A 24,491-nucleotide genomic window follows, 5' to 3' on the forward strand; every position below is an offset into this window, starting at 1 on the left:
CAGCATTCTCTGTAATGACGGCCAGCTAAACCTGCAACATTACTTACTCCTCACTGTCTCAACTGTCAACCAAGCCCATGTCAGCCTCTGTTCGCAGGCTCCTGGACATAAATGCTCATCCCTCTGACATGCCCGTGTGCACTCTCCTTGACCGAAGTGTGTCTGGTGCCCTTGAGCTCCAAACGCAGCAGCAGATGCTCCAAAATGGGAGGATTGCATTAGGAGTCACCTGCAATCCATGGTTAGAGGCATCAGCAGGTCCTTCCACCAATAGGTGCTGACATCTGGGACTGTGCCAAGCATTATTTCACACAGGAAAAAGCAGAGACCCACTTCACTAACCCAAATGGACCCCCCTTCCTGTCCCACCTCTGAGCTTTGCTGAGACTGAAAACACAAGGAAGAAAAGAGAGTACATCTATTATACATGTGTGGGATTCATTATTGAACAATATCAGTTTTTCCTCTTTTTGGTTTTAGCGCATGGAAAAGTGATGTCGATTAAGACAGGCTCTGGCAGAGGCGGGCATATGATGACGTTAGTGAGAGCATATGTGTGTGTGGGCATGAGCGTGTTGGTGTTCAGCATAATATTGTAATGGTACGTGTGTGATGCCAAAGCCATATCAAGAGGACTGACATAGAATGTCTTCAAAGATTCGTACAGTTTGTACATTTGAGGAAAGACAAATGCACTGCCTTGTTATCCAAATTCTAAGGACACAAGAATAAACTTAAAATAAAAGGAAGGAAAGAAACATTCCAATCATAGTTTTTAAGTCCTTTTTAGGTTCCAACATCTTAAGAAGATAAGTCATTTTAAAGTAAGACTCAGAAAACCAGCACTATCAACAGAGACAGAAATCCTTTGAGATGTGGACCAAAGCGTTGCAGACTGCAGCCCTAATCTGCCAACTGGGCTGACGGCTGACCGACTATCGATAGGGTCCACATAAATCTTTCATGTCTTGTTTCAAGATTCAGCCCACTCTTGTTTTGATCTTACTTCTGTGTTCCTTGTATTATCAACAGTTTCTTAGAAGTGTACCCCTTCAGTCTGCAAAAAAACCCAAAAAACAACAACGAGTTACTTATTTCTGAGACGTGAATTTGTATCCATTTCATCTTACTATTTTATGACAGTTGTTAATGAGATTATTATTTAACAGTGCTGTACACAAACACACTTGATGACAGCCACATACTGTATCTTTGCTTGTATGCAAGCATTATGATAAATTGGGATTGTTTGTTTTGAGCTAATAAAGGTGGAGCAAGTCAGAATGTGAGAGACTGGGTCAGAGAAGCATGAAGGAGAGATGAAGGTTAAAAAGGAATACAGAAAGACAAAGAAGAAGTTTCTCCAAGAAAGAGAATGAGGGGAAAAGGAACTGAAGAAAAATAAAATATTTGTTCCAGGGAGGTTGTGGAATAAAGCTGAGATGGAGCCTGCCTTTAACCTCTAACATGGCAGCTCTCCGATCCCTCTACCTTTACTTTACCTTCTCTTTCAGTCTCACGCTTTTAATAAGAGCCTGTGTGTCACTGTCAGAGTGCTTTCCAGCTTTCCCTGCCTCCACTCAAACCCTGCCCTCACAGTTTTCCTTGGAACTGCACTAAAAATGCATCCCTATCTGAACTGTTGGGATCATCAGCTTTTGAATCCATCAGGCTTTCATAAGAAATCAGCCACCCAGAAATAGTTGGTGGTGGAGGGGGAGGTGCAAAGCAGATTGAGACAAATGTAATTTTTAGGCAGCTTCTCTTCTTTTGTCACCTTTCAAATACACCTAGACCAGAGGCTGCATGATGGCTGTTTGATCTGGTTAACAGTGCTTCAGCACCCATCACACTGTTAAAACCTCATGTTCTCTTTCCACTATTAACATTAACACTGCTCTCTTTTAGACACAGTTAAGACTTATTTTTTTCTCTTTTGTAGAGTGGGGTTCAAAGACAAATGAGGCCTTATTATTTGATACATTTGGGTACAGGTGGTAGCTTTTCATTTCCCTGCAACTGTACTGTTGTGTTAGTGTATTTCACTGTATTTGATTTTTAAGCTAAGAAAAAGATCTGTTTGTGGAATAAAACTGATAATGAAGAAACTGAAGATGAACATTATATGTTCAGAAGTACATTATATATACCGTTACTAAGATTCAGGTACGCAACTGATTACTGCATTTGTAAGTAAACATTACAGTCTGAGCCTAAAACATATAAAATGTGAAACACACAAATGTTCAAGTGTTTTTTGAACATGCATAGCGCTTGGCACTACATATTTCAAGTATTGTATTTATCATATATCATATTTTAAGAACCAAGAAGAGCCTTTAGATTAAACAGTTTGTTACAGTTTGAAGGATTTCAAATAAATATAGCCTTAAAACAGATAAAATGCATGTACACCATACAGCATTGAATGTATGATACAGTTTATTGTTAATTACCTAAAACTACATGGTGTCACAATACCAGTCATTTGTGTGTGTGTGTGTGTGTGTGTGTGTGTTTGTGTGTGTGTGTTCAATAAGAGCTATCTGCTCATATAATCAAAAATTTAGATGACAAGAGCCAATATGTTTGTTTTGTAGCCAAATGAACTAAATTGTGGTGAAATAGTCATTGAGTGATCAGTCAGACAGTCTTAGTAGCTCCATTCTCCTTAACAGATGCTGAGATTTTATGATCATCTTGGTGGCAGATTTTAATACTTGAGAAAACCACTGTCAAGCTGTTACTTTGTTACCCTATGTATTTTATTGATGCAGCTGCATTAAACACACTTGTTTATCAATTCTATCATTTTGAAGAAATGAGTCCTTCTGTGACAATTAATGCTCAGTATGGACCCACTCTTCGTCTTTGCAGCGTATTTTAAAAGGACCTAAACTGATGGTTGATTGGTCTAACAGAGTAGCCCAGTTAAAGCAACCCTTACCTTTCTTGCATTTCACACAGCACTTGGAAAAAATTTGAACATCCACAACTCCCGCCTCCCTCCAAAGTCCCATCCTCCTCCTCCTGCAACTCCACCTCCTCCAACAGCCTACTCGCCCCTCCTCCATTACGTCCTCATTACATCTATGATAGACGTAGGCGTTGGCATGGTAACGTTCGATACACGGAAGAGGAGGGCGAATGTAACGTTACAAATGCAACCCCAGAGTTTTAAAACTCAACCGGAGTCAGTGATGACTGATGGGTTTTAGAATAAGGTTACAGTGCTAACGTTAGATAGTAGCGTTAACGTTACTAGTAAGTGGAAACACACAGGGAAGATAACGTTAATGTTTCAGAGGCTACGCTACAGTAGACTAACGTTAGCCATTAGCAACTGGGTGCTGTGTTGTCATATAACATTATGAACTGAACTGAACTTCTTTGTCATTTTTATGCGCAGCACAAAAAAACGAACTGACATTTTGCATACCCCAAGCAAAAAGAAACAAAACATTTAAAAACAATTTGTGCAACATATAAGAAAGACACATCACAGCACACCACGGAGCTTACCAGATGATGCAGCCTCCCTGTCTGCTCTGTGTAGCGTTAGCATACTTAGCTCAACACCGGCGTCTTATATGTTAGCATTCATCCATGTCTCAGTGAACACAAGGACGCAGTGTGAGGACAACAGTCCTTCATTCCTCAGTTAGTGGATCTCCGTTGTCGGATGTAATCCATTTCGTGTCCAGCAAGCAGGCGTTCGCCAGAAGGCTGCTGGGAACAGCTGGTTTGACGGGATTAGCTGTTAGCATAGAGCTAACCCCTCCGCCGCCTCATTGCATTTGGTCCGAATGCAATGATTGGTCGGTGTTTTCTTAGAACCATATGAAATGGTATAATTATGAGTTTTCATCTCTGGTGGAATTCACTTACATTTTAGTGTGCCAGCAGTGTATTAATAGCATTTTAACCTAAACAAAGAAAAGTGTAAAATTTCCAGAAAGGTAAGGGTTGCTTTAATAACTGTCACAAAATACAAACTCAAACATACACAAGTATGATTGTTGCCAAGCCTTATGACCACAACCCTTGTTTTTCAGAACTTTATTGTTCTCACGTTACTCATTTATCGGTAAGATGTGACCTCACTGTTTGACTCTCCCATGCATGTTAAATTAATGTTCACGTTTTAGCATTGCCAAATTGGCAGTCAATAAAAAATCCCCCAGAACTGACATGTCATGGCTCCTCTTCCTTTTCCTCCACTTGGATAAGAAAGTCTTGTAGCTGTCAAAAACTATAACTACTCACCTTTCAACACCACCAAGCCCAGCCCTTAGAGTATTGCATGTGTGAAGTGAGTGCAACTAAAAAAGTGTGGAAACATGTGTAAGCAGTGGCGTGTTTGTTGTAACAGGTTGAACGACCAGAAGTGGCCAGTGATTTGAACGCACTCATTAGGAATTTATGAAGCGCTAAAATGTTTGGTCTCCAGGGAGGGGGGATTGGCAGCTGTCGTACAGGCAGGCTGGTGACAGGAGGAGAAAGTGCACATTAGAGAATGCAGAGACTGTAGAGATACAGAGGAGATACCTGACATACTTACTCTAGATAACTGACATGCCACAGTACCACTGTTAACCTTTATAGGACTATACTGTACCTTTTGTTAACCCATATCATTGTTTTTTCACTGTGGAATGATTATTAAATTAATTAAATCAAATTAGCAATTTCCTCAATTTAGTCTGCCATGCAGATGTTACTGATTTCAATTAAAGGCGCCGTATGTAAGAATGTGGCCAAAACGGTTACTGCACTCAAATTCAAAATACTGCTGCGAGGCGTGTCCGCCCCCCCTCCCCTACAGATTTGTGGATCCTGGACAGTGGCACGCTGGAGACTGACAGCAAAAATAGAAGTCCTGCGTGTCTGTTGCAGAGGGATCCGGAGTGCCGCAGCTGAGACGGAGCCGGAACGCAGCACAGCCGCAGCTGGTGGAAACACACACATTGACTAGAATTGAATCCTATTGGCTCCGCTGCTGTGCTGGAGCGCAGACGCAACCAACACGCATCTGGTGGAAATTGGGGGTGATTTGTTTGCCCACGGGCGGCTGCTGTGTCAGGGCCGCGTTGCCGCGTTGCCGCGTCCTTGATCTTCGGTTTTCCAGCAGACCGTTCGAGCAAGTTCGGCTTCTCTGCTGCTCTGGATACAGCGGAGGAGGAGCCGGCTGCTATGTACCAGGACACTGCTAATGCTGCTTGCTGTGCTGCTAACGTTTGTTTCTCAAAAAAATCAGTTGGGTCGATTACCCACCTGCACATGGGCTACAATGTATGATCGAAAAAGAATAACAGTTGAAAGAATTCAAAATGTCCATCCCTGTCTAGCTATGATGCTAGTTAGCCAACTTTGGCTAAAGCTTACCTGTCAAGGAGAAGAGTAGCCACTTCGACATCCGATTTCAAATTCTTTCACTTTCAACCGTCTCCACCTTTCAAAAGCATCTCCTATGTAGACCCTCCCTTTGCCTCGAGTTTTGTCTTGGCGTTTTTGGGAATCATAACGAGGTCGTTTGGGTTTAGTTGCACCTTCAGCCATTGTAGCTCAGTCGTAACTGTAACTGATTCTGAGACTCTACTGACTGGTAGACGGCGGTGGGTGGTGCAACAGGCCAAAACACAAATTCAAAACATAAACATGATTTGCGGACTGTAATATTCTTGCTGTACTATTGTTGTCGGTGAGATCAGTATGTTATATTAACATTATTCTTTAGTCTCTGTGACATATTAGGATGATTTTATGACTATTTGCTTTAGATTTCTTACATATAGCTCCTTTAAACAAACATATCTATGAAAAGTCTTTACTTTGATTGTCCCTGACGCATACTGTGGGGACACTAAGGGGAAGTCATGTAGCTCGGCCACTTGTAATGTGTAGTATTTCAGTATTGCTCTGATTAGCCACACTGATTATTTTCCATTGTGTCAGTATTGTTTAACAGTCTTATTGCAGATATAATTAAATCATATCTCATCTTTTAAAGCACAAGATTTTACCCACCAACTTCATAGCTATTATATCACTGGTGATGACAATGCTACGATAGGCACTGCTTTACATTTAGGCCCATGAGAGGTGACCTATGGAAACACATACAAATAGACAAAAGCCAAGCAAACAAAGAAAATACCTCCAATAACTGTAGCATTTAGGGAAAACAATCCTGCATAGAAATAAAACATTGGGAAATTGAGAAGCATATTCACCGATTTAACAAAATACAGCAAATATAGCAAATACATTCAAATACAGAAATGCACTGAATATGACTAACCGCCAGTCATGTTGGAAAAAAGCTATTCAGTTGCCAGTTAGGTGCACCTACCGTAAACTAATGCAGTCTGATACATACTGTATAGCCTGCCCCCAGTGATATAATGTACCTGTTTAACATTTTAATTAGGCATTAGCATGCTTGAGCATGTTAATTATTTGTGTTCTGTGCAACTTGCGGTGTTTGTGTTGCTGCTCATTTTGTTAACTATGTGAAGATGTTTTCTTCATTTGAATGTGATTTTTTTTTTTTTTTTTGCAGGTTTTTATTTATTTATTTGCAATCAGTCAATCTGGAAATCCATCGGTTAAAAAAAAATATATATATATACAGTACAGGCCAAAAGTTTGGACACACCTTCTCATTCAATGCGTTTTCTTTATTTTCATGACTATTTACATTGTAGATTCTCACTGAAGGCATCAAAACTATGAATGAACACATGTGGAGTTATGTACTTAACAAAAAAAGGTGAAATAACTGAAAACATGTTTTATATTCTAGTTTCTTCAAAATAGCCACCCTTTGCTCTGATTACTGCTTTGCACACTCTTGGCATTCTCTCCATGAGCTTCAAGAGGTAGTCACCTGAAATGGTTTTCCAACAGTCTTGAAGGAGTTCCCAGAGGTGTTTAGCACTTGTTGGCCCCTTTGCCTTCACTCTGCGGTCCAGCTCACCCCAAACCATCTCGATTGGGTTCAGGTCCGGTGACTGTGGAGGCCAGGTCATCTGCCGCAGCACTCCATCACTCTCCTTCTTGGTCAAATAGCCCTTACACAGCCTGGAGGTGTGTTTGGGGTCATTGCCCTGTTGAAAAATAAATGATCGTCCAACTAAACACAAACCGGATGGGATGGCATGTCGCTGCAGGATGCTGTGGTAGCCATGCTGGTTCAGTGTGCCTTCAATTTTGAATAAATCCCCAACAGTGTCACCAGCAAAACACCCCCACACCATCACACCTCCTCCTCCATGCTTCACAGTGGGAACCAGGCATGTGGAATCCATCCGTTCACCTTTTCTGCATCTCACAAAGACACGGCGGTTGGAACCAAAGATCTCAAATTTGGACTCATCAGACCAAAGCACAGATTTCCACTGGTCTAATGTCCATTCCTTGTGTTTCTTGGCCCAAACAAATCTCTTCTGCTTGTTGCCTCTCCTTAGCAGTGGTTTCCTAGCAGCTATTTGACCATGAAGGCCTGATTGGCGCAGTCTCCTCTTAACAGTTGTTCTAGAGATGGGTCTGCTGCTAGAACTCTGTGTGGCATTCATCTGGTCTCTGATCTGAGCTGCTGTTAACTTGCGATTTCTGAGGCTGGTGACTCGGATGAACGTATCCTCAGAAGCAGAGGTGACTCTTGGTCTTCCTTTCCTGGGTCGGTCCTCATGTGTGCCAGTTTCGTTGTAGCGCTTGATGGTTTTTGTGACTCCACTTGGGGACACATTTAAAGTTTTTGCAATTTTCCGGACTGACTGACCTTCATTTCTTAAAGTAATGATGGCCACTGGTTTTTCTTTAGTTAGCTGATTGGTTCTTGCCATAATATGAATTTTAACAGTTGTCCAATAGGGCTGTCGGCTGTGTATTAACCTGACTTCTGCACAACACAACTGATGGTCCCAACCCCATTTATAAAGCAAGAAATTCCACTAATTAACCCTGATAAGGCACACCTGTGATATGGAAACCATTTCAGGTGACTACCTCTTGAAGCTCATGGAGAGAATGCCAAGAGTGTGCAAAGCAGTAATCAGAGCAAAGGGTGGCTATTTTGAAGAAACTAGAATATAAAACATGTTTTCAGTTATTTCACCTTTTTTTGTTAAGTACATAACTCCACATGTGTTCATTCATAGTTTTGATGCCTTCAGTGAGAATCTACAATGTAAATAGTCATGAAAATAAAGAAAACGCATTGAATGAGAAGGTGTGTCCAAACTTTTGGCCTGTACTGTATATATATATTTTTTTTCTTCCTTTACCTCTGGAGGCACAGCCCGGAGTTTTTTGACTAACTGGAAGTGCAGGGGCCTCACGCCCTTCACTTCCGGCGGTGCCCCCAGGGAATCGCCGTGTTGTTTACAAATACTTCGGGTAGAAAACCAGCAGAGTTTAGCTATATATCACATTTTTCACGTCACTATATTACCGTGTAGACTAATCTGATGTTTGTTAAGTCTATAAACACAATGACTGAACAAACGTTACTATTTCTGTGTGCACGTAATTAATATGGTTATTGTAGATTAGCTGGGCTAACCGTTAGCTGTTAACGTTAGCCATTAGCGTTGTCTATAACCATAGACTATAAAAATAAGGTAATAACTCAATAAACGGTCCGTGAATAAAATATTTTTTCCAGCGAATATCTTAGTTACAACATGATTGAGCTAGCAAAGCAGTTTTGTGTTGCTATGTGTGGTATTTATTCAGTTATGGGAAATCACGATGTCTAGAAAGCATCAGTGGCTGCAGCTGACAGGGACAACTAACAGCAGCAGCAAAGCTAACATCAGGACGTCATCTGTCAAAAGTCTCCCATTGTCGGATACGACATGAAACTACTCCAGTTAGCTCAATCATGTTGTAACTCAGACATCCGCTTCACGTTGACGAGACGGCATTACTGGAGCGGTCGCTATGGACGCAGAGCTTGCTGTTTCTGTAGGTACACATTTCCTGGGGACACCTGCACGTCTCGGCCGTGCCCCCTCCATTGTGATTGGCTAAAGCGCAGCATTGTTCAAACTCAAAGCCCCCCCCCCCAGTCGTCTTTCACACAGGGCTGCCGACAGATTCTACAATGTAGATTGCAGAATCTGTCTTGAGAGATTAGCAATCAGTTAAGTTCTTAGGGTCACCATACATTAGGCATAGCAAAACAAGTGGGCTGCCTAAATTGTGGAAACATGTTTATAACAGTAATGATGATAATACTACTACTACTACTAATAATAATAATAATAATAATAATAAAGATAATAATAATAATAACAACAAATAAATAAAAAGCACTGTCATTACCCTGAATGTTGTGACTTTAGCAGAGAAATTCCTGCTTTAACTTTTACCTCTGTAGCCAACCACAGAGCACTTTTGGCCAAATGTTATGTATGGTCCAGAAATGTTACTGCATCCTCAGATCTCAGCAATACAGTCATAAATTATTATTATTTTAAGTGACAGTAGTTATCTTACATTATTTTCTCCACAACTCCAACAGCAGGGGAAATATTTAAAAGGCAGTGGATGTATTAAACAAGTCCCCCACCTTTGCTTGGGATCCAGCCAGTATACATATCCTGGCTGTGTACCAACAGTGTGGCTTGTCCATTACAGCAGAGAGTTGTCTTGTCAGTTTTTATCCAGAACAATAAGTTATTACAGCTGAAGTGCATCACATTACACTGACTTTCTTCATTAATTAAAATGACTTGGAAACATCCTCTGCTGTACATTGTGTGAACCAACATAACAAACTCACTGCATACCAGCTTTTAGGGCCTTTTTTTTTTACCAGTATTCACATTTTAATGATGGAAACTGATTCTCAGTGAGTTTTTGACACCAAAGATACGATATAATTGTTACAATGATAAATTACATATTTAAATCAGAGATGAAACCTTTTGAAGGAAACAGAAGTTAGGACAGCTTCTAATGCAAGCATTAATGCAAATGAGTTTGTAAAGAGAAAATGTGTGGTTGTTTGGCTGTGTGAGGGTTAACACAAAAACAGCAGGAAAGAAAAACACCAAAATATCTTGTGTACATTGTTTCTGACACAACATGACAATGCCACTCCTATTTTACATGTACGAGTTGTGTTTAGTATAATTACTTCAGATCAAATAATGGTGTTTTTTTCCCTCTATTTGTTTACCAAGAAATGTCTCTACTGTTGGAAAATTATTCCTGAAACCATTCACAACAAGGACTCACTGGATTTCCAACAACTTTGTTGGGTTGTGTTTGCCTTTGTTAAGCTTTTCAGTCAAGCCAAAGGTGACATCATCAAATGCTGTGTTTTGTTCAACCAACAGTCCAAACGTCATATCATCATAAACTGAATATGTGTTTTGATGCCTGTTACTAGTCCAACCTATGTGTTGATTATTATAAAATATAATAATTGATATATGCCGCACCATGGGTAGTAATTGCATAATTTGTCAGTGGCAATAAATAAATAAATGAGTAAAAATACAACATTGTGGTACATTTGAAACTGTAAAATTACATTGGGCCTCATTTATAAACAGTACATAAACACAAATCTGCATACAAACATTTTTGTTTATATCTAGGATTCATCATAATCTTATTAGCTGATTTTTTTCTTACTCTGCCAGCAAATGTAGAACTGCTTCAGACCCTGTGCACACACAAATGATGAAGGCCCAGCTGTCTGGAAGAAAATGTAAACACACACTGTTTAACTAAATGTAGAGCATAATTAAACTGTTTTCATGAAAAAGGCTTTAATATAAAACAATATTTAAAACCATTAACTTACTAAGTATAAAAAAAGAATACCCCAGTCCTAGCTTACAGTGGAGTATATGTGAGTGTTTATATTGAAAAGAAACAATTTTTGTTTTCATTGTTTTTAATGAGTCTGCCTGTCATCTAATGATGACTACTCTCACCATTTTTTTGTCAAGAAAAATAATAATTATAATAATTATTATTATTATTATTATTATTATTATTATTGTGAACAGGGTATATAAAAGATTCTGACTAACCTTCAAGCAGCTATTAAGATTTCATATCTAACTATATCTAACTATGGAAGATATGCATGCATGCCTTCAGGAAAGAGCGCAGACCGACATGCTTGAACATGTTTGAAGAAGGTAACAAATGTCTTATCAGATTTGTCTGACTTACATTACATTAACAGACGCTCACTGACGGTCTGACACACCAGTGTCACACCAGTGTCACACCGTTTCTACGCACATATTAAGGCTCTGACACTGAAGTGTCAGGGCCTTAATATGTGCATAGAAACAACTTCACCACTTTCTCCTTTAAGCGACACCTTTAAGCAAACATATTTCCTTATATAGACAAATGGGGGCGTGGCCATGTGCTGATTGAAGAAAGTGAATTTAGTAGCTTATTTAGAATGATTCTAATTCACTCACATACACACAGTGATAAGAACAAAATCGGCCGATGTGCACTTATGAATCTGACAGTAGTTTTGTATGCACACTTATATAATGTGCGGGGAAAGAACATGTCTGTGCACACATTGATGACAGAGGCCCAGTGTGAGGCTCAGGCACAGCATTGCCTGTTTGCAGTGCATTGCAGACATCTGTGTGGTGTGTATTGAAAAAGCAGCACCTTCATAGGACTTTTTAATGCTTACTGTGAAATTGTCAAGTTGCTGCCACTGATATTTCTTGCTGTTTCCAGAAGTAGCCTGTCTAATGACGATGCTCCCTGTCTGTGCTAACATGTCTTTTATTATCAGTCATTTTGCTAATGATTATCAAACACTGAAGACGACTCTCCGCTCTCTACTTGGCAGGACACAACACACACACACACACACACACACACACACTCTCATTGATATAGAGCATGTGGGGGCAGGACTGGTACAGACCGATAGGCACATTTCTCTATCATCATGTGTATCATTTTGAAGCAGAGGCAAGTGGTCATAAAATGTACACACATAGCAAATTGATAACCAAAACTATCACCAATACACACAAATGGAAATACTCAAAATATGCAATATTATTAAGCTATAAGTCTTTATTTACCAAGGAAAGATTTAATTTTAATTTAATATATACAGTGGTGGAAAAAAGTTTTCGGACACCCTTAAAATTTTACACAATCTCAAATATTATCATGAAATATTTGTGGAAAAATCTTTTGTGTTTCAAAAGGTGTGGCTGCATTAGACAGATAGAAACAAATACAAATTATATTTTTTTGTTTATTGTTTACAAGAAAAACTAACAAAACTAAATTCTTGACAGTTTCAATATGTCAGTTCTCAACATTGTCGGTATCAAAGTCAACAAACAACAGAGAATGTGTTCAAAACTGAACAAAAAATAAATAAACCATCACATCATCAAATTAATATTTAGTAGTCCTGCCATTGGCACGTAGTAGAGCTCTAATCCTGGCTGGCATGTTCCCCACGAGCCTTTCACACTGTTGAGGGGTAATCTTGTCCCATTCTTCTTGAATTACTGCTTTTAATTCTTCTAAATTCTTTGGTTTATGCTTTGAAACAGACCTTTTGATAATCCACCACAGATTTTCAATGGGGCTCATGTCCAGGGATTGAGCTGGCCACTCTAAGACCTGGATACTGTGCTCCTGCAGCAAAGTTCTACTGGCCTTGGATGTGTGGCAAGGGGCATTATCTTGTTGAAACATCCAGTTTTTACCTCGACGGAACAGTGCACGCGCAGAAGGGAGCATGTGGGTTTCGAAAATGGTACAATACTTGGTAGAGTTCAATGTGCCATCACAGACAGTGAGATGACCAACACCAGCAGCACTCATGCATCCCCAAACCATGATACTGCCTCCACCATGCTTGACAGTAGGTACTGTACATGCTGGAGATAATGCTTCGCCTGGCCTTCTGCGTATCCTCACATTAGTAGGAGGAAGATAAAGCTGGAAACTGGACTCATCTGACCACAAAATCTTCTTCCAATTCCTGGCTGTCCAGTTCTTGTGTGCCTGGGCCCAACGACGCCGGGCTAACCTCTGTCTCTCATTGATCAGGGGCTTCTTGATAGCCTTGTAGGACCTTAAGCCATGATCTAAAAGTCGGCCACGTACAGTGCAGGTGGAACACTGGACACCAGTTTGGTTTGACCACTGCTGCTGAAGCTCCTGTGATGTCATTTGGTGGTTTTGCCTGCACATGCGGATCAGGATGCGGTCATTTCTTGCTGAAGAAACCCTTGGACGCCCAGATCTTGGTTTGTCTTCCAAGCTGTTGGTTCGTCTGTATTTCTGCAGAGTGTATCCAACTGCTGAAGGACTGCATCTGCACTTCCTGGCTATCTGGCAGCAGCTGTACCCTTCCTGGCTGAGAATCTTTATCTTCAGGCGTGTTTCCTGCGTTAGGTTCCTTGTTTTAGCCATTTTTGTGTCTGAAGAACTTTCAAATGTGCTGGCTTTATGTAGACACGAAGCTTGGCAACAAGAATTGTGTCTTTTAATAAAAAGAACGACCTTCATCACTGGTACCTAAATGACCCAATACTCAAAATTTCTTATGTATTTTTATGGAACCAATCAATTTTAAGTTTTTAATGGCTTTTTTAGCATTTATTTAGTATTTTGGTTGTGACTGTACTAAAAGAAATTGCACTTGAAGACCTAAGAGTGACTCTTAATGCAATATTTCACAAATGCATGGGGTGTCCGAAAACTTTTTTCCACCACTGTATATCTTTATCTTACTATATAATGAGGAAAACTGTCTGTGGGTGTGTCTGTGGGTGTGACTGTGTGTCTGTTCCACGTTTTTCTCCTTGGTCAGTCCATGTGAAATTTGGCACAGTGGTAGAGGGTCATGGGAGGATGCAAATGAAGCAATAATCCATCAATTGGCCAAAGGGGGGCGCTATAGCAGTCGATTGAAATTGCAAACTTTGAATGGGCATATCTCATGTCCCGTATGTCGCAGAGACATGAAACTTTGCACAGAGATGCCTCTCCTCATGAGGAACAAATTGCTTCAACAACCAATAACTTCCGGTTATATAGATTTTCCGCCATTTTGAATTTTTTGAAAAACCCTTAAAATTGATCTCTTCCTAGTAAGTTTGACCGATCTGCATGAAACTCGGCGAACATAATCTAGGGACCAATATCTAAAGTTCCCTCTTGGCAAAAGTTGGAAAACTTACTAAAACTGAGCTTCTATAAGGCAATGAATATTACGGAGGGCAAGGTTCATCACACAAAAGGTGTATAACATCTCAAGGGTTTCACCGATCACCACGCAACTTTGTAGGCATATGACCACACATAATCTGAGGGGACTCCTTCATTATTGACCCGATCAAACAAAATGGGGGCGCTACAGAGCTAATTTCTTATGTAGGCCTAACCGCCATATCGATTTTTACTGAACTTGGTAGATATGTAGAATAGGACGCCTCAAGATGACTGCAGAAATTTAACTCTAATTGGGTGGCGCTACAAAAACAGAAACTCAAACAGAAAAATGCTTAAAAATGGCTGAAATGCGACCGATCGCTGTGGCTGCGCCTGTTTCCGAATGTTTGTTTTTTTTCCCCTAATTTTTGGTATGACTAAGTCATGGTATGGTATGCTGTACATAATCACGGAAACTGTCAGTGTGTCATTCTGTCAGTCAGTCATTCTGTCTGTCCCACGTTTTTCTACTCACTGATATGGTCAATCTATGTGAAACTGCACATAGGCATTGATGATTGGCATAGATAGAAGGTGACAAATGTACCAACGGGTATGGACTAGTATGTATGTATGTATATATATATATATATATATATACATATATATATATATATGAGGCAGCTGCCATATTTTGCCATATGCAATGGATGCCTGTGTTTACAGGTGTTGTGAAGGCAGGTCTGGCTCTCTGCTGGCTCTGTTATTTCACATCTATTCCTGCTCTCCTAGAGCTTTGCTGCAATGTCTCTTCATAGACAACACTCCTGCAACCTCCCTCTACTGCAGTGTGCACAAACACAATGGTCAATCAGGGAAAAATCCACTCAGCCTAAATTCAAAGAGAAATAGAGATGCAGGATAGTGCTGTTGTCAGATATGATAATTGCTCTGTCATGTGGTGGGGTTGCCTTACAATGTCCAGGTTTTAAGATAAGGAAATAAAAAAACCTTGTCTAATGCTTCTGTTTTGAATCTCATTTGTCTCCCTGCAGTTTTCTGTGAAGATCTACGTTCCAGCTTATATTTTGTCAATGCATCTGTGCAAGAGGTAGTGTTTGCCAGCACAACAGGGACATCGGTGCCCTGTCCCGCCACAGGCGTGCCCCCTGTCTCACTGCGCTGGTACCTGGCTACCAGCGAGGAGATATATGATGTGCCAGGGATCCGCCATGTGCACCCCAATGGCACCCTTCAGATCTTCCACATCCCCCCTTCCAGCTTCAGCAAACTCATTCATGACAACACCTACTATTGCACAGCGGAGAACCCCTCAGGGAGAATCAGGAGCCAAGATGTCCACATTAAGGCTGGTCAGTTTACCTGAATGTGAATGTTCACACTTATGATTTGTTATAATCCAAACAATATGATCCATTTGGATTCATGAGGAATAGCTTGTCTTAGTTTTCTGTCTTATACACAACACCTCTCTTTCCCCTTCTCCCAGTCCTACGAGAGCCCTACACTGTCCGGGTGGAGGACCAGAAAGCCATGAGAGGCAATGTGGCGGTCTTCAAGTGCATTATTCCTGCCTCAGTGGAGGCCTACATCACTGTTGTGTCTTGGGAGAAAGATACAATGTCAATCAATGCTGAAAGTAAGTTATGGCATCCTCCTTTCTTCTCCTTTCTCCATGTGAACACATGAAATTTGGCATCAGTATGTGGTTACTGATAAAGATCTTGTTTGCCTCTTTGCTGAGTTGTGATTGTTGCATTGTGACAGCAGAGGTGTATGTGTGGTCTGAGCAAACTGCACTAATCTAACGTGATCCTACACAAAGGCCCTGCTTGTACCAACTAACCAGGCCCACTGTGAGTGTGTGTGTGGGTGTGTGTTTGTGTGTGTTTGTGTATGTGCATCCATGTCTGTTTGACCCAATGACTGTGAGATCTCACTCCTCTTCCTCTGCCTGGTCTTCCATGAGAATGCAGGCTGCCAGCCATGTCACTTTGTTTCAGTGTATTGACCCATTTCTCTGGTTGATAGGAGGCACTGCAGCTCTCCGATCATTCAAATCACTTAAATGGAACGCTTGCCTGCATAATTGTTTCCCAGCCCTGGGGGGCAAATTCACTTTATGTGGGGCATTTAGCAAACTCAATAGACAAGAGCTAATGTCATTTTGCTTTTGGATGGAGGGCAAATGCTGGCTAGTGACTGCTTTTTTATTTTGTTGTTGACATTTGACATTTGACATTTTTCCGCTGAGGCGAAATCGGCCACGTTGAAACCTATTGCAATCTCTTAATTGTCCATAACTGGATTTGCCTCAAGTGTGTTTTCAGATAGGGGTGAATGCAAGGATGGAACATATACTGTAGGTTTTCCCATTTTTTAAAACATTTTTGTATTTGGACTTTTTGAACTTATCACTGAATTGTTAAATTGTTTTACAGTAGGGCTGCGAGGTTGAACTAAATATTTTGGAATGCTGGATCTTTCAGAGAAAAAAAACACATTTCTGCACTGTCAAAACAGCTGTTAATCTTGAGCTGTGAAAATCATCACATCTGTAGCCATCAGTCATGTAAACACTGTCAGAAAAATCATTCAGACACCAATTCACTGCTCTTCTCCATGCTAAATAATGGATGACGGAAGCCTATGAATCCATGAGCAAATGGTCTTTATTTACGTCTCAGTGCACACAACATACTGACACACCGTCCATTCCCATTTAAGTGCACTATGCATGTGTGTTTGTTTGTGTGCATGTCTGTGGGTCTATATGCGCACTAACTGACAGTTCAATGCAAGATGGCTTAACCTCTTACCTCCATGACGGAGCCCTGACATTTTAATTTTTAATGAATAAAATAATATCAACACTTGAATTTCAAACAAAAAGCTTAAATATATATATATATATATATATATATATATATATATATATATATATATATATATATATATATATATATTTATAATATAGCTTTTCTTTCATTGACATGAATAATTGAATTAGCTTTTCACTTTGGAAGGTATAGCATGATGTGCAGCGCCCATCAGGCAGGCTCTCAGGAAGTCTCACTGGACTTAGACCTTTTTGAGTTGTTGCAGGGTAGACTAATAAAGCATCACTTAAAGAACCCCTGTTTCCATTGTAAAAGAATGGAAAATTAGGATGAAAAATGCATTCAGTCAGGACATCTAATAAATTTAACAGTACAGTATAGTGGCTTTATAGTGGTCTGGGATTTTAATAAAACAGGTAAAAAATATCCAGATCATCAATATTTCACTGAACTGGAAACATTTTGTCATTTCCACCCATTCATACAGTTGTAAACTAAATCACTTGTTAATAAAGGTGGATATTGTTTTGTATTTTATTCAGTCAATGACTTGACCAAATGTGTGGAAGCAAGGATTAGGCTAAACTCTTGTTAGCCATGCCTGCGTAGCTAAACCAGGCCATTCTCATTCCCAAGTCATCAAATACTGCCATTTTTTCAGTGATTTCAGCATCTGACACCAATGCCAAAAGCCACCTTTTGTGGTGGTATGATATTTTGCTGAGCAATGTCATTTTGTGACGTGGCCAGATGGCACCTGTCATGGCAGTGTGATATGCAGACGGGTGCAGTCAGTTCATAACGCGGTCAGGTGGCACCTGTTGTGGTGGTATGATATGCTGCTGGACTGCGTCAGTTTGAAATGCCAGTAAAGACGTAATATAAGGAGCTGGAAAGTCCCTATAACTTCCCAGCTACATGCTTAACCATATGATTTTGTTGCCTAAACCTAACTACAGCTTTTGTTGCCAAAACTTAACCACTGCTTTTGTTGCCTAAACCCCACCACAAGCTTTTGTTGACATCCTGGCGTTTGTTGCCACATGTGTCTGTTGCTGAAACCTAACCACTTGCTTTTGTTGCCTAAACCTTGCCATGTGCTTTTGTTGACATACCAGCATTGGTTGCGGTGTCCCAGAACACCACCAGCAGACGCAGGAGGATACCTAGCACATGATATGTAGAAGTGAAAGTCTACCAAAAAACCAGTGATATGTGGTGACTTGGGATGAGAACGTGTTGGCTAAATCAAGTTTTGAAATCATGTTTGGAATACAAGTAAAGAGACAGAGTGGAATAATGTCTGGGTTTAAACAGTGACCCATTTCTTTTCACTGTGACTAACTGCTACTTGCATCTGTATTCAACAATATAAAATCATTGCAAACATTTATTTATCTGTGTGAGTATCAAGACAAATTCAAAAGCTGCAAACTGTCCTGACTAAGCAGATTTCAGTTTTTGTTTAGAAAGAGAAGCCAATCAGGACCAAGTCTGCTTGTGATGGGTTTACCGGTTTACTATGATTTATGGACACAATAGAGGGAATCTGTTATTGTATAATAAGGCTCTTTTAAAGAAGGCCCACTGTCAGGAGGAATAAAAATGGCAAAGTTGACCCCAACTAAACAAACTGTAAACACATTGTTAGTGCTTTAGTTCAATGACAATACAATGTTTGCACAATATTATATTATAACACACTTTAACTTCACAATCTTACCATTTCTAGCATTGTTGCTGTTACCATGGTGCATATGGCTAATCAAAAGCTCAGAGCACCAGTAACATTCATTTCATGACATTAACTAAACTCTGCTTCTGACTGCTGCCTCCTGTTTGTCAAGCAGAGCTGATCCAAGACAGTCATTTGAAGTCACCTCCCAGTAGAAGAGAATTTCAGTGGTCAATGAGGAAACAGGCAGGGAGATGAGTTGTTTTCGGTTTATTTCACAACTGTATGATAATGTAGTATTTTTAAATGCCTGACATAGCTATCTTTAGCTTATATTAGTGGACTTTTTAGAAATAATTTTCTTAATTGGTGGGATTAAAAATGATTGATTTAGCATTATGGTGTGCTCATGTGACATCCAAGACTTCACAGCAGGCCATTGAGCAAGGGATCTGTTGTTGGAAAATCAAACTTATTTGACAAACAGTGAATAAACATGGATGTCGGAAAACACATAACGTCAACACATTCTCACTCTGACCTTGTCACACATCGACATTTGGTCATGGACATGTCAAGATATAACGTGCAAGGTACCCTGGATGCGTTGGTTGTTGATGTACTGGGACATTGTGTCAACTTCAGCCTGCTACATGCATTGTGTGTTCTCAAAATAGACTTCCATTTTCACAGGGAATGTACAGTTTGCATACACACTATGTCAGTACAACTCCGCAAATTGACATTTTATTTTTCATTCAACAGCAGATGCATGTGGTTGGGTTTAGGACAAAAAAAACAGGGTTTGGCTTTACAGTATTACAGGAAACAAACACCGGCCTCTCAGGTGGGAGTTGGTGGTTGTTGAAACCACCCACCACCTCTTCATGCCCACCCTACTTGGACTTCCACCACCTTAACTTTTGTTGTTGTCCAGCTGTATTTCCCCCTGATGCAGTCAGGAACTGTTAAACAATAACAACAACCAGTATCATGCTGACACGAAAAGACAGCTTTTTCATCAGTGTCTGACACCAGAAGTTGCTGAACATATGCCGTTTTTTGACGACTTCAGAGTGAGACCAGGTTGATGATGTAAATTTGAAATTCTTGCTTTAGAAACAGCACTGAGTTTTTTCCCACTTGTTGTAGGCCATAAAGAAAAGGTTTCCTTTGAGAGTAAGTGTGTTTGTGTTTTGTGATAATTTACACATATTACATTTTGTGCATTTTGACCATATAGGGTGGATGATGTATAAGAATGATTTGTAACACCATATGTTAAGCTGGAGCTGTACAGTATGTGTGGAAAATGTCAGAACTGTTTTGAAGCGCTGAAGGTCTTGGTGAAGGCCAGTTCCCATTGTGTGGTGGATGACCCATGTCCTAAATTATAAATAGCTGGCTGGCAGAAAAAAAGAAAGATGATCACTGTGATTGATACAGCTCACCAGGAAGGGATTTCAGAATTACCTTAGAAAAGAACAACAAGAAAAAAACAATCTGAAACCTTGTATCTTATTTATGGATGCCTGGAGGAAATGTGTGCACTTCCTATGGTGTTGCTTTTTGGGATGTGATGGACTGTTGCTGGCTGCCACTGTATTGCTGTACAGGGCCATTCCCCAGGTGCAGCCTGTGCTGCTGTCACTGAGGAGGCCTTGTAGTCATTTGCCTTGGCCTAATCCTGCCTTCTCTGCATTCAGCTCCAGTAGGGCTTAGAGGGGACCGACCCCCCAGCACTACTGAGCAGAATTGCACACATACAAATACACACACACACACACACACACACACACACACAGGGGCTTCTTTTCATTCAGCACACAAGCTAAGCACAAGGGCCGTCAGCCATCATACAGATTCTCTTTGCTCTGCTCTGTTCTCCCTCATCTCCCCACAGTTTCAATCTTTTCTTTTTTTGCTCATGCTAGCTCTTTGTATGACTGTCTATCACTATCTTATACATGCATGTAATAACTATTACATGGGTAAACACGCCTTTCACATCTACTTGTTGCTTCCCAAAGAACACCCAGTTAATATCTTATATTTACTGCCAGCAGTGCTGCTGGGTTTGGTAGCATGTAGGCCTCAAGGCAGTTATTTAAGGATAGATTGCACTAACACTTTCAGTCTGGCCAATTGCCAGTACATTTCACAGCTTCCTTCATATTCGTTGACATCTGGGATGTGTGTTGGAGTTAGGAGCAGCCAGTCTCGATCCTCACAGCCATTGCTGAGAGGGAGAAGAGCCAGCCACACTATGTCGGTTTAATTGGCTGTGCATAATGGGTCCTTGAAATAAATATCAAGAGTTACTATCAAAAGGCTGCTGGACATTATCATGTGTTTCCACAGTGCCCACTCTTTCTCCTCCATTCCTTTTCATCCATTTCTAGACAGCTACAGAGATTGGTATTGAGCCATGCAAATGTCTGTGGGTTTAGGGTTGCCCAGTTGACGGCAGTTGATGTAAGCAAAACTAAGCTGACCTGTGTGTTTTCAACTCATTCTTGTCACTACTGATACATTCAGTCAACCTTAAGGCGTCCTGTGGTGGGTGTGTTTGACCACACTATGCTAACAGTTACAAAATGAATAATAAAGTACGTTGTAGATGATTGTTGATATAAATTCTGACACCATATTTCTCAAGAGAACTGAAGAGAAGGAATTAATTGACTTGCTGAACAATTTTAAGAGTGAGAAATCCACTGATTGTACTGATATTGACATGACATTAATTAAAAATGTAAAAAAGTATATATAGCAAAATCACTGACTCATACCTGCAACCTGTCACTCCAAACAGGCGTATTTCCCACAAAATGAAAACAGCAAAGGTCATTCCTCTCCACAGAAAGGGAGATATACACTTATTTTTTAACTATAGACCAGTTTCTTTAGAAAAATGTTTTGGTAATAGACTTGATCATTTCATAGAAAAAGTTGACCATCAATATGGTTTCAGATCCAATCAATCCACTGAAATGGCAGAGATGGAGTTGATTAAAAAAATATCCACAGCATTAGAAAATGAGGAAAATACTGTGGGGGGAATTCATAGATTTAAAAAGGCATTGACACAAGTGATCATAGATTATTAATAAGGAAATGTATGGTATTAGAGGGCTAGTGTACTCTTGGATTAGTATCTTGATAAGAGACACCAGTATGTGCAAATAAACAATGATACATCACATGGGGTTCCACAAGGTTCAGTACTGGGTATAAAGTTGTTTATAAGGTATAATGTACATAATTATATGAGATAAGAGTCCAAAAAAGGTTTATTTTATTTTAGTTTAGTTTATTTACTTTATTAATCCCCCTGAGGGGAAATTTAATGTTTTCACTCTTGCTTGTCAATTACACACAGGTCTGAAAGACACACACATGCACAAACAGGACCTATACATGCACAAAGTGGAGAGATGTCAGAGTGAGGGGGCTGCCCTTGGTGAGGCGTCCCGAGCGGTTGGGGGGTTCGGTGCCTTGCTCAAGGGCACCTTGGCAGTGCCCACGAGGTGAACTGGCACCTCTCCAGCCACCAGTCCACGCTCCATATTTTGGTCCGGACGGGGACTCGAACAGGCGACCCTCCAGTTCCCAACCCAAGTCCCTATGGACTGAGCAGCTTCTAGAGACAGTAGAAACAGAATAGAAAATATTAAAATGATGGTTTAAAATTAAGAATCTGGCATTGAATTTAAATGAAATCAAATCTATAATATTGGAACCAATAATAATGATAAAAATGTTGAAATAGAGAGAATTTCTAAAAAAAAATAAAAATTGGGGAGTTGTATTAAACCATAAAACATGTTGGAAATCACATATAAAGCACGTAAAAAAAAGTCTATTGCAATATTACACACACACACACACACACACACACAAAAAGTACTCCATCTAAATTCATTACTTGTGCCACCCTTCTATAGTACCATACATTACCTACAGTTTGGAGTTTTAAAGAAATACATACAAAACAATCACAAAATCCAGTTTTTATGCTACAGAAGGGAGCTATAAGAATCATAAACACTGCGTGGAACATTTTCAATCTACACCATTTGTGATTTAGCCTTCATGGGGGATTGGGGGTGAACTCTGCCCAGAAGAGAAGTTTGACTGGCCATTTTCAGTTTTGATGACTGAGTGGCATTTTAGAAAACCAGCATATGACTGAGGGTCACGTTTCTTTTATGATATTTTTTTATAATATACTAACACTAAACAAATACAGTGGGCAATGATGTAGCCTTTGCAACACTGCAAAGTGTTAGGGCTGCTGTGCACTGATGATATTCAAGGACTGATATTTTTGCGTCTGTTTTTACTCACTCCTCATCAGTTTATTTTTTTGCACTTTGAGGACATTGTTTGTGCACAGATGTTTTGAATATATAGACTATTTTGCATTGATTTCAGCCTGTGGACTTTTTTGTGGCTCTCTAGCTCAGTTACGTTGGTGTGTGGGTATCTCCTCTGCCGTCCTGCCTGTGTAACACTCACATTACATTCCAGTTTTTCCCAATATATATTATAATTACTGTTTAGTAATTAAGAAATAAAAAAAATGGTGTTATGAACACTAATGTGTGTACATGATTTTTTGGGGGGGAGTTTTGGGTATATAATATACATTTATCTGGATATGCTTGTTTCTTTTATTTTCATTGCATGAATCTAAAGGGAGCAGTACAAACCAATTAATGGTAAAAGGGTAAGTGCAATAAGCTAAGGCTTCAGCCTATGTGTTTTTGGTCAGCAAAATTTATTTTATTTTTTTTACCACTTCAAAAGTAATGAGTTCTTAATATTACTATTTTTTCTTTTGTTTATTTGAGTTGTATCAGTTGGAAAATGAGTAAAACAAACCAAACTACACTCAACTAAACATGTTATCAGTTTACAGAAATGTTTCTCTAACATATAGCTGCATAAATGAAAAAAGGAGGTTGTGTATTTACATTTCAGTTCTTTTTTTTTGCATTAAAGCCCAGGTGTATTTCTGATGGACAGTGACTTTCCTGTATCAGTGTAACACCACTGTAAACATTTGTGTAGAGCTAGAATTGAAGGTAATCATTTAGCCGGGGGTAGTGTGGTATAATGGGTGTCTTTTGTTGTGAGCAGCCTTGCAGCTCACTCGCTGTCGGTTTTGCCCTTTTCTTAGCATGCTATGTAGGAAGCTCAGCCATTGGTGCAGCACAACCTTGAGCCAGGGGCTGGGGTGGGTGGGTAATGGTTTTACTGGTCCCTGTGGTGGAGATGTAGAGGGAGAAGGAGGGGAGGTAAGGAGGGGAAAGAAGAGAGAGGATTACAAACTCTCTCTCTCTCTCTCTCTCTCTCTCTCTCTCTCTCTCTCTCTCTCTCTATCCATCCTTGCCTAGATCTGTCGACAGGCAGGGTTGGGACTCTGACGTGTGACAGGCTGGATGTAGTCTTTTTCCAGCATCCGCCATTCTGTCTGCCTATGATTGGCTGGAGTATTGTTATTCACAAAGAAAATGGGTCAGGTGGCCTGTAGAGAATGGAGTGTTTGTATGGAAGGATGGACAGACAGCACAAATACACATGCACACATGCATACCTACGCATGCATTACACACAGAGCAGGATTATCAGAGCAGTGGTAGCAAATAAATAACAGATAAATTAAAATGAATCCAGGTTATGTGGTGAGCATTTCTCATGTTGAATTCACTGTGTTCTCTCACAAGCTGCAAGCTGGTTTCTCTCCTCACGCCCAGTGGCGG

The 24,491-nt window shown here is 40.1% G+C and overlaps 1 protein-coding gene across 4 annotated transcripts in view; it reads left to right on the top strand.

Annotated features, from left to right (window-relative positions):
• Nucleotides 1–24,491, top strand: part of LOC117265132 (cell adhesion molecule DSCAM) — a 338,323-nt gene that overhangs the window by 34,577 nt on the left and 279,255 nt on the right. For all 4 annotated transcript variants that reach the window (XM_033639558.2, XM_033639559.2, XM_033639553.2 and 1 more), the window contains exons 2-3: nucleotides 15,243–15,560; nucleotides 15,698–15,847. In XM_033639558.2, the coding sequence (XP_033495449.1) occupies nucleotides 15,243–15,560; nucleotides 15,698–15,847 (468 nt within the window). The remainder of the gene's footprint in view (nucleotides 1–15,242; nucleotides 15,561–15,697; nucleotides 15,848–24,491) is intronic.

This window comes from Epinephelus lanceolatus, chromosome 11 (genome assembly GCF_041903045.1).
Source record: "Epinephelus lanceolatus isolate andai-2023 chromosome 11, ASM4190304v1, whole genome shotgun sequence".
In the NCBI taxonomy this organism is placed as follows: domain Eukaryota; kingdom Metazoa; phylum Chordata; class Actinopteri; order Perciformes; family Serranidae; genus Epinephelus; species Epinephelus lanceolatus.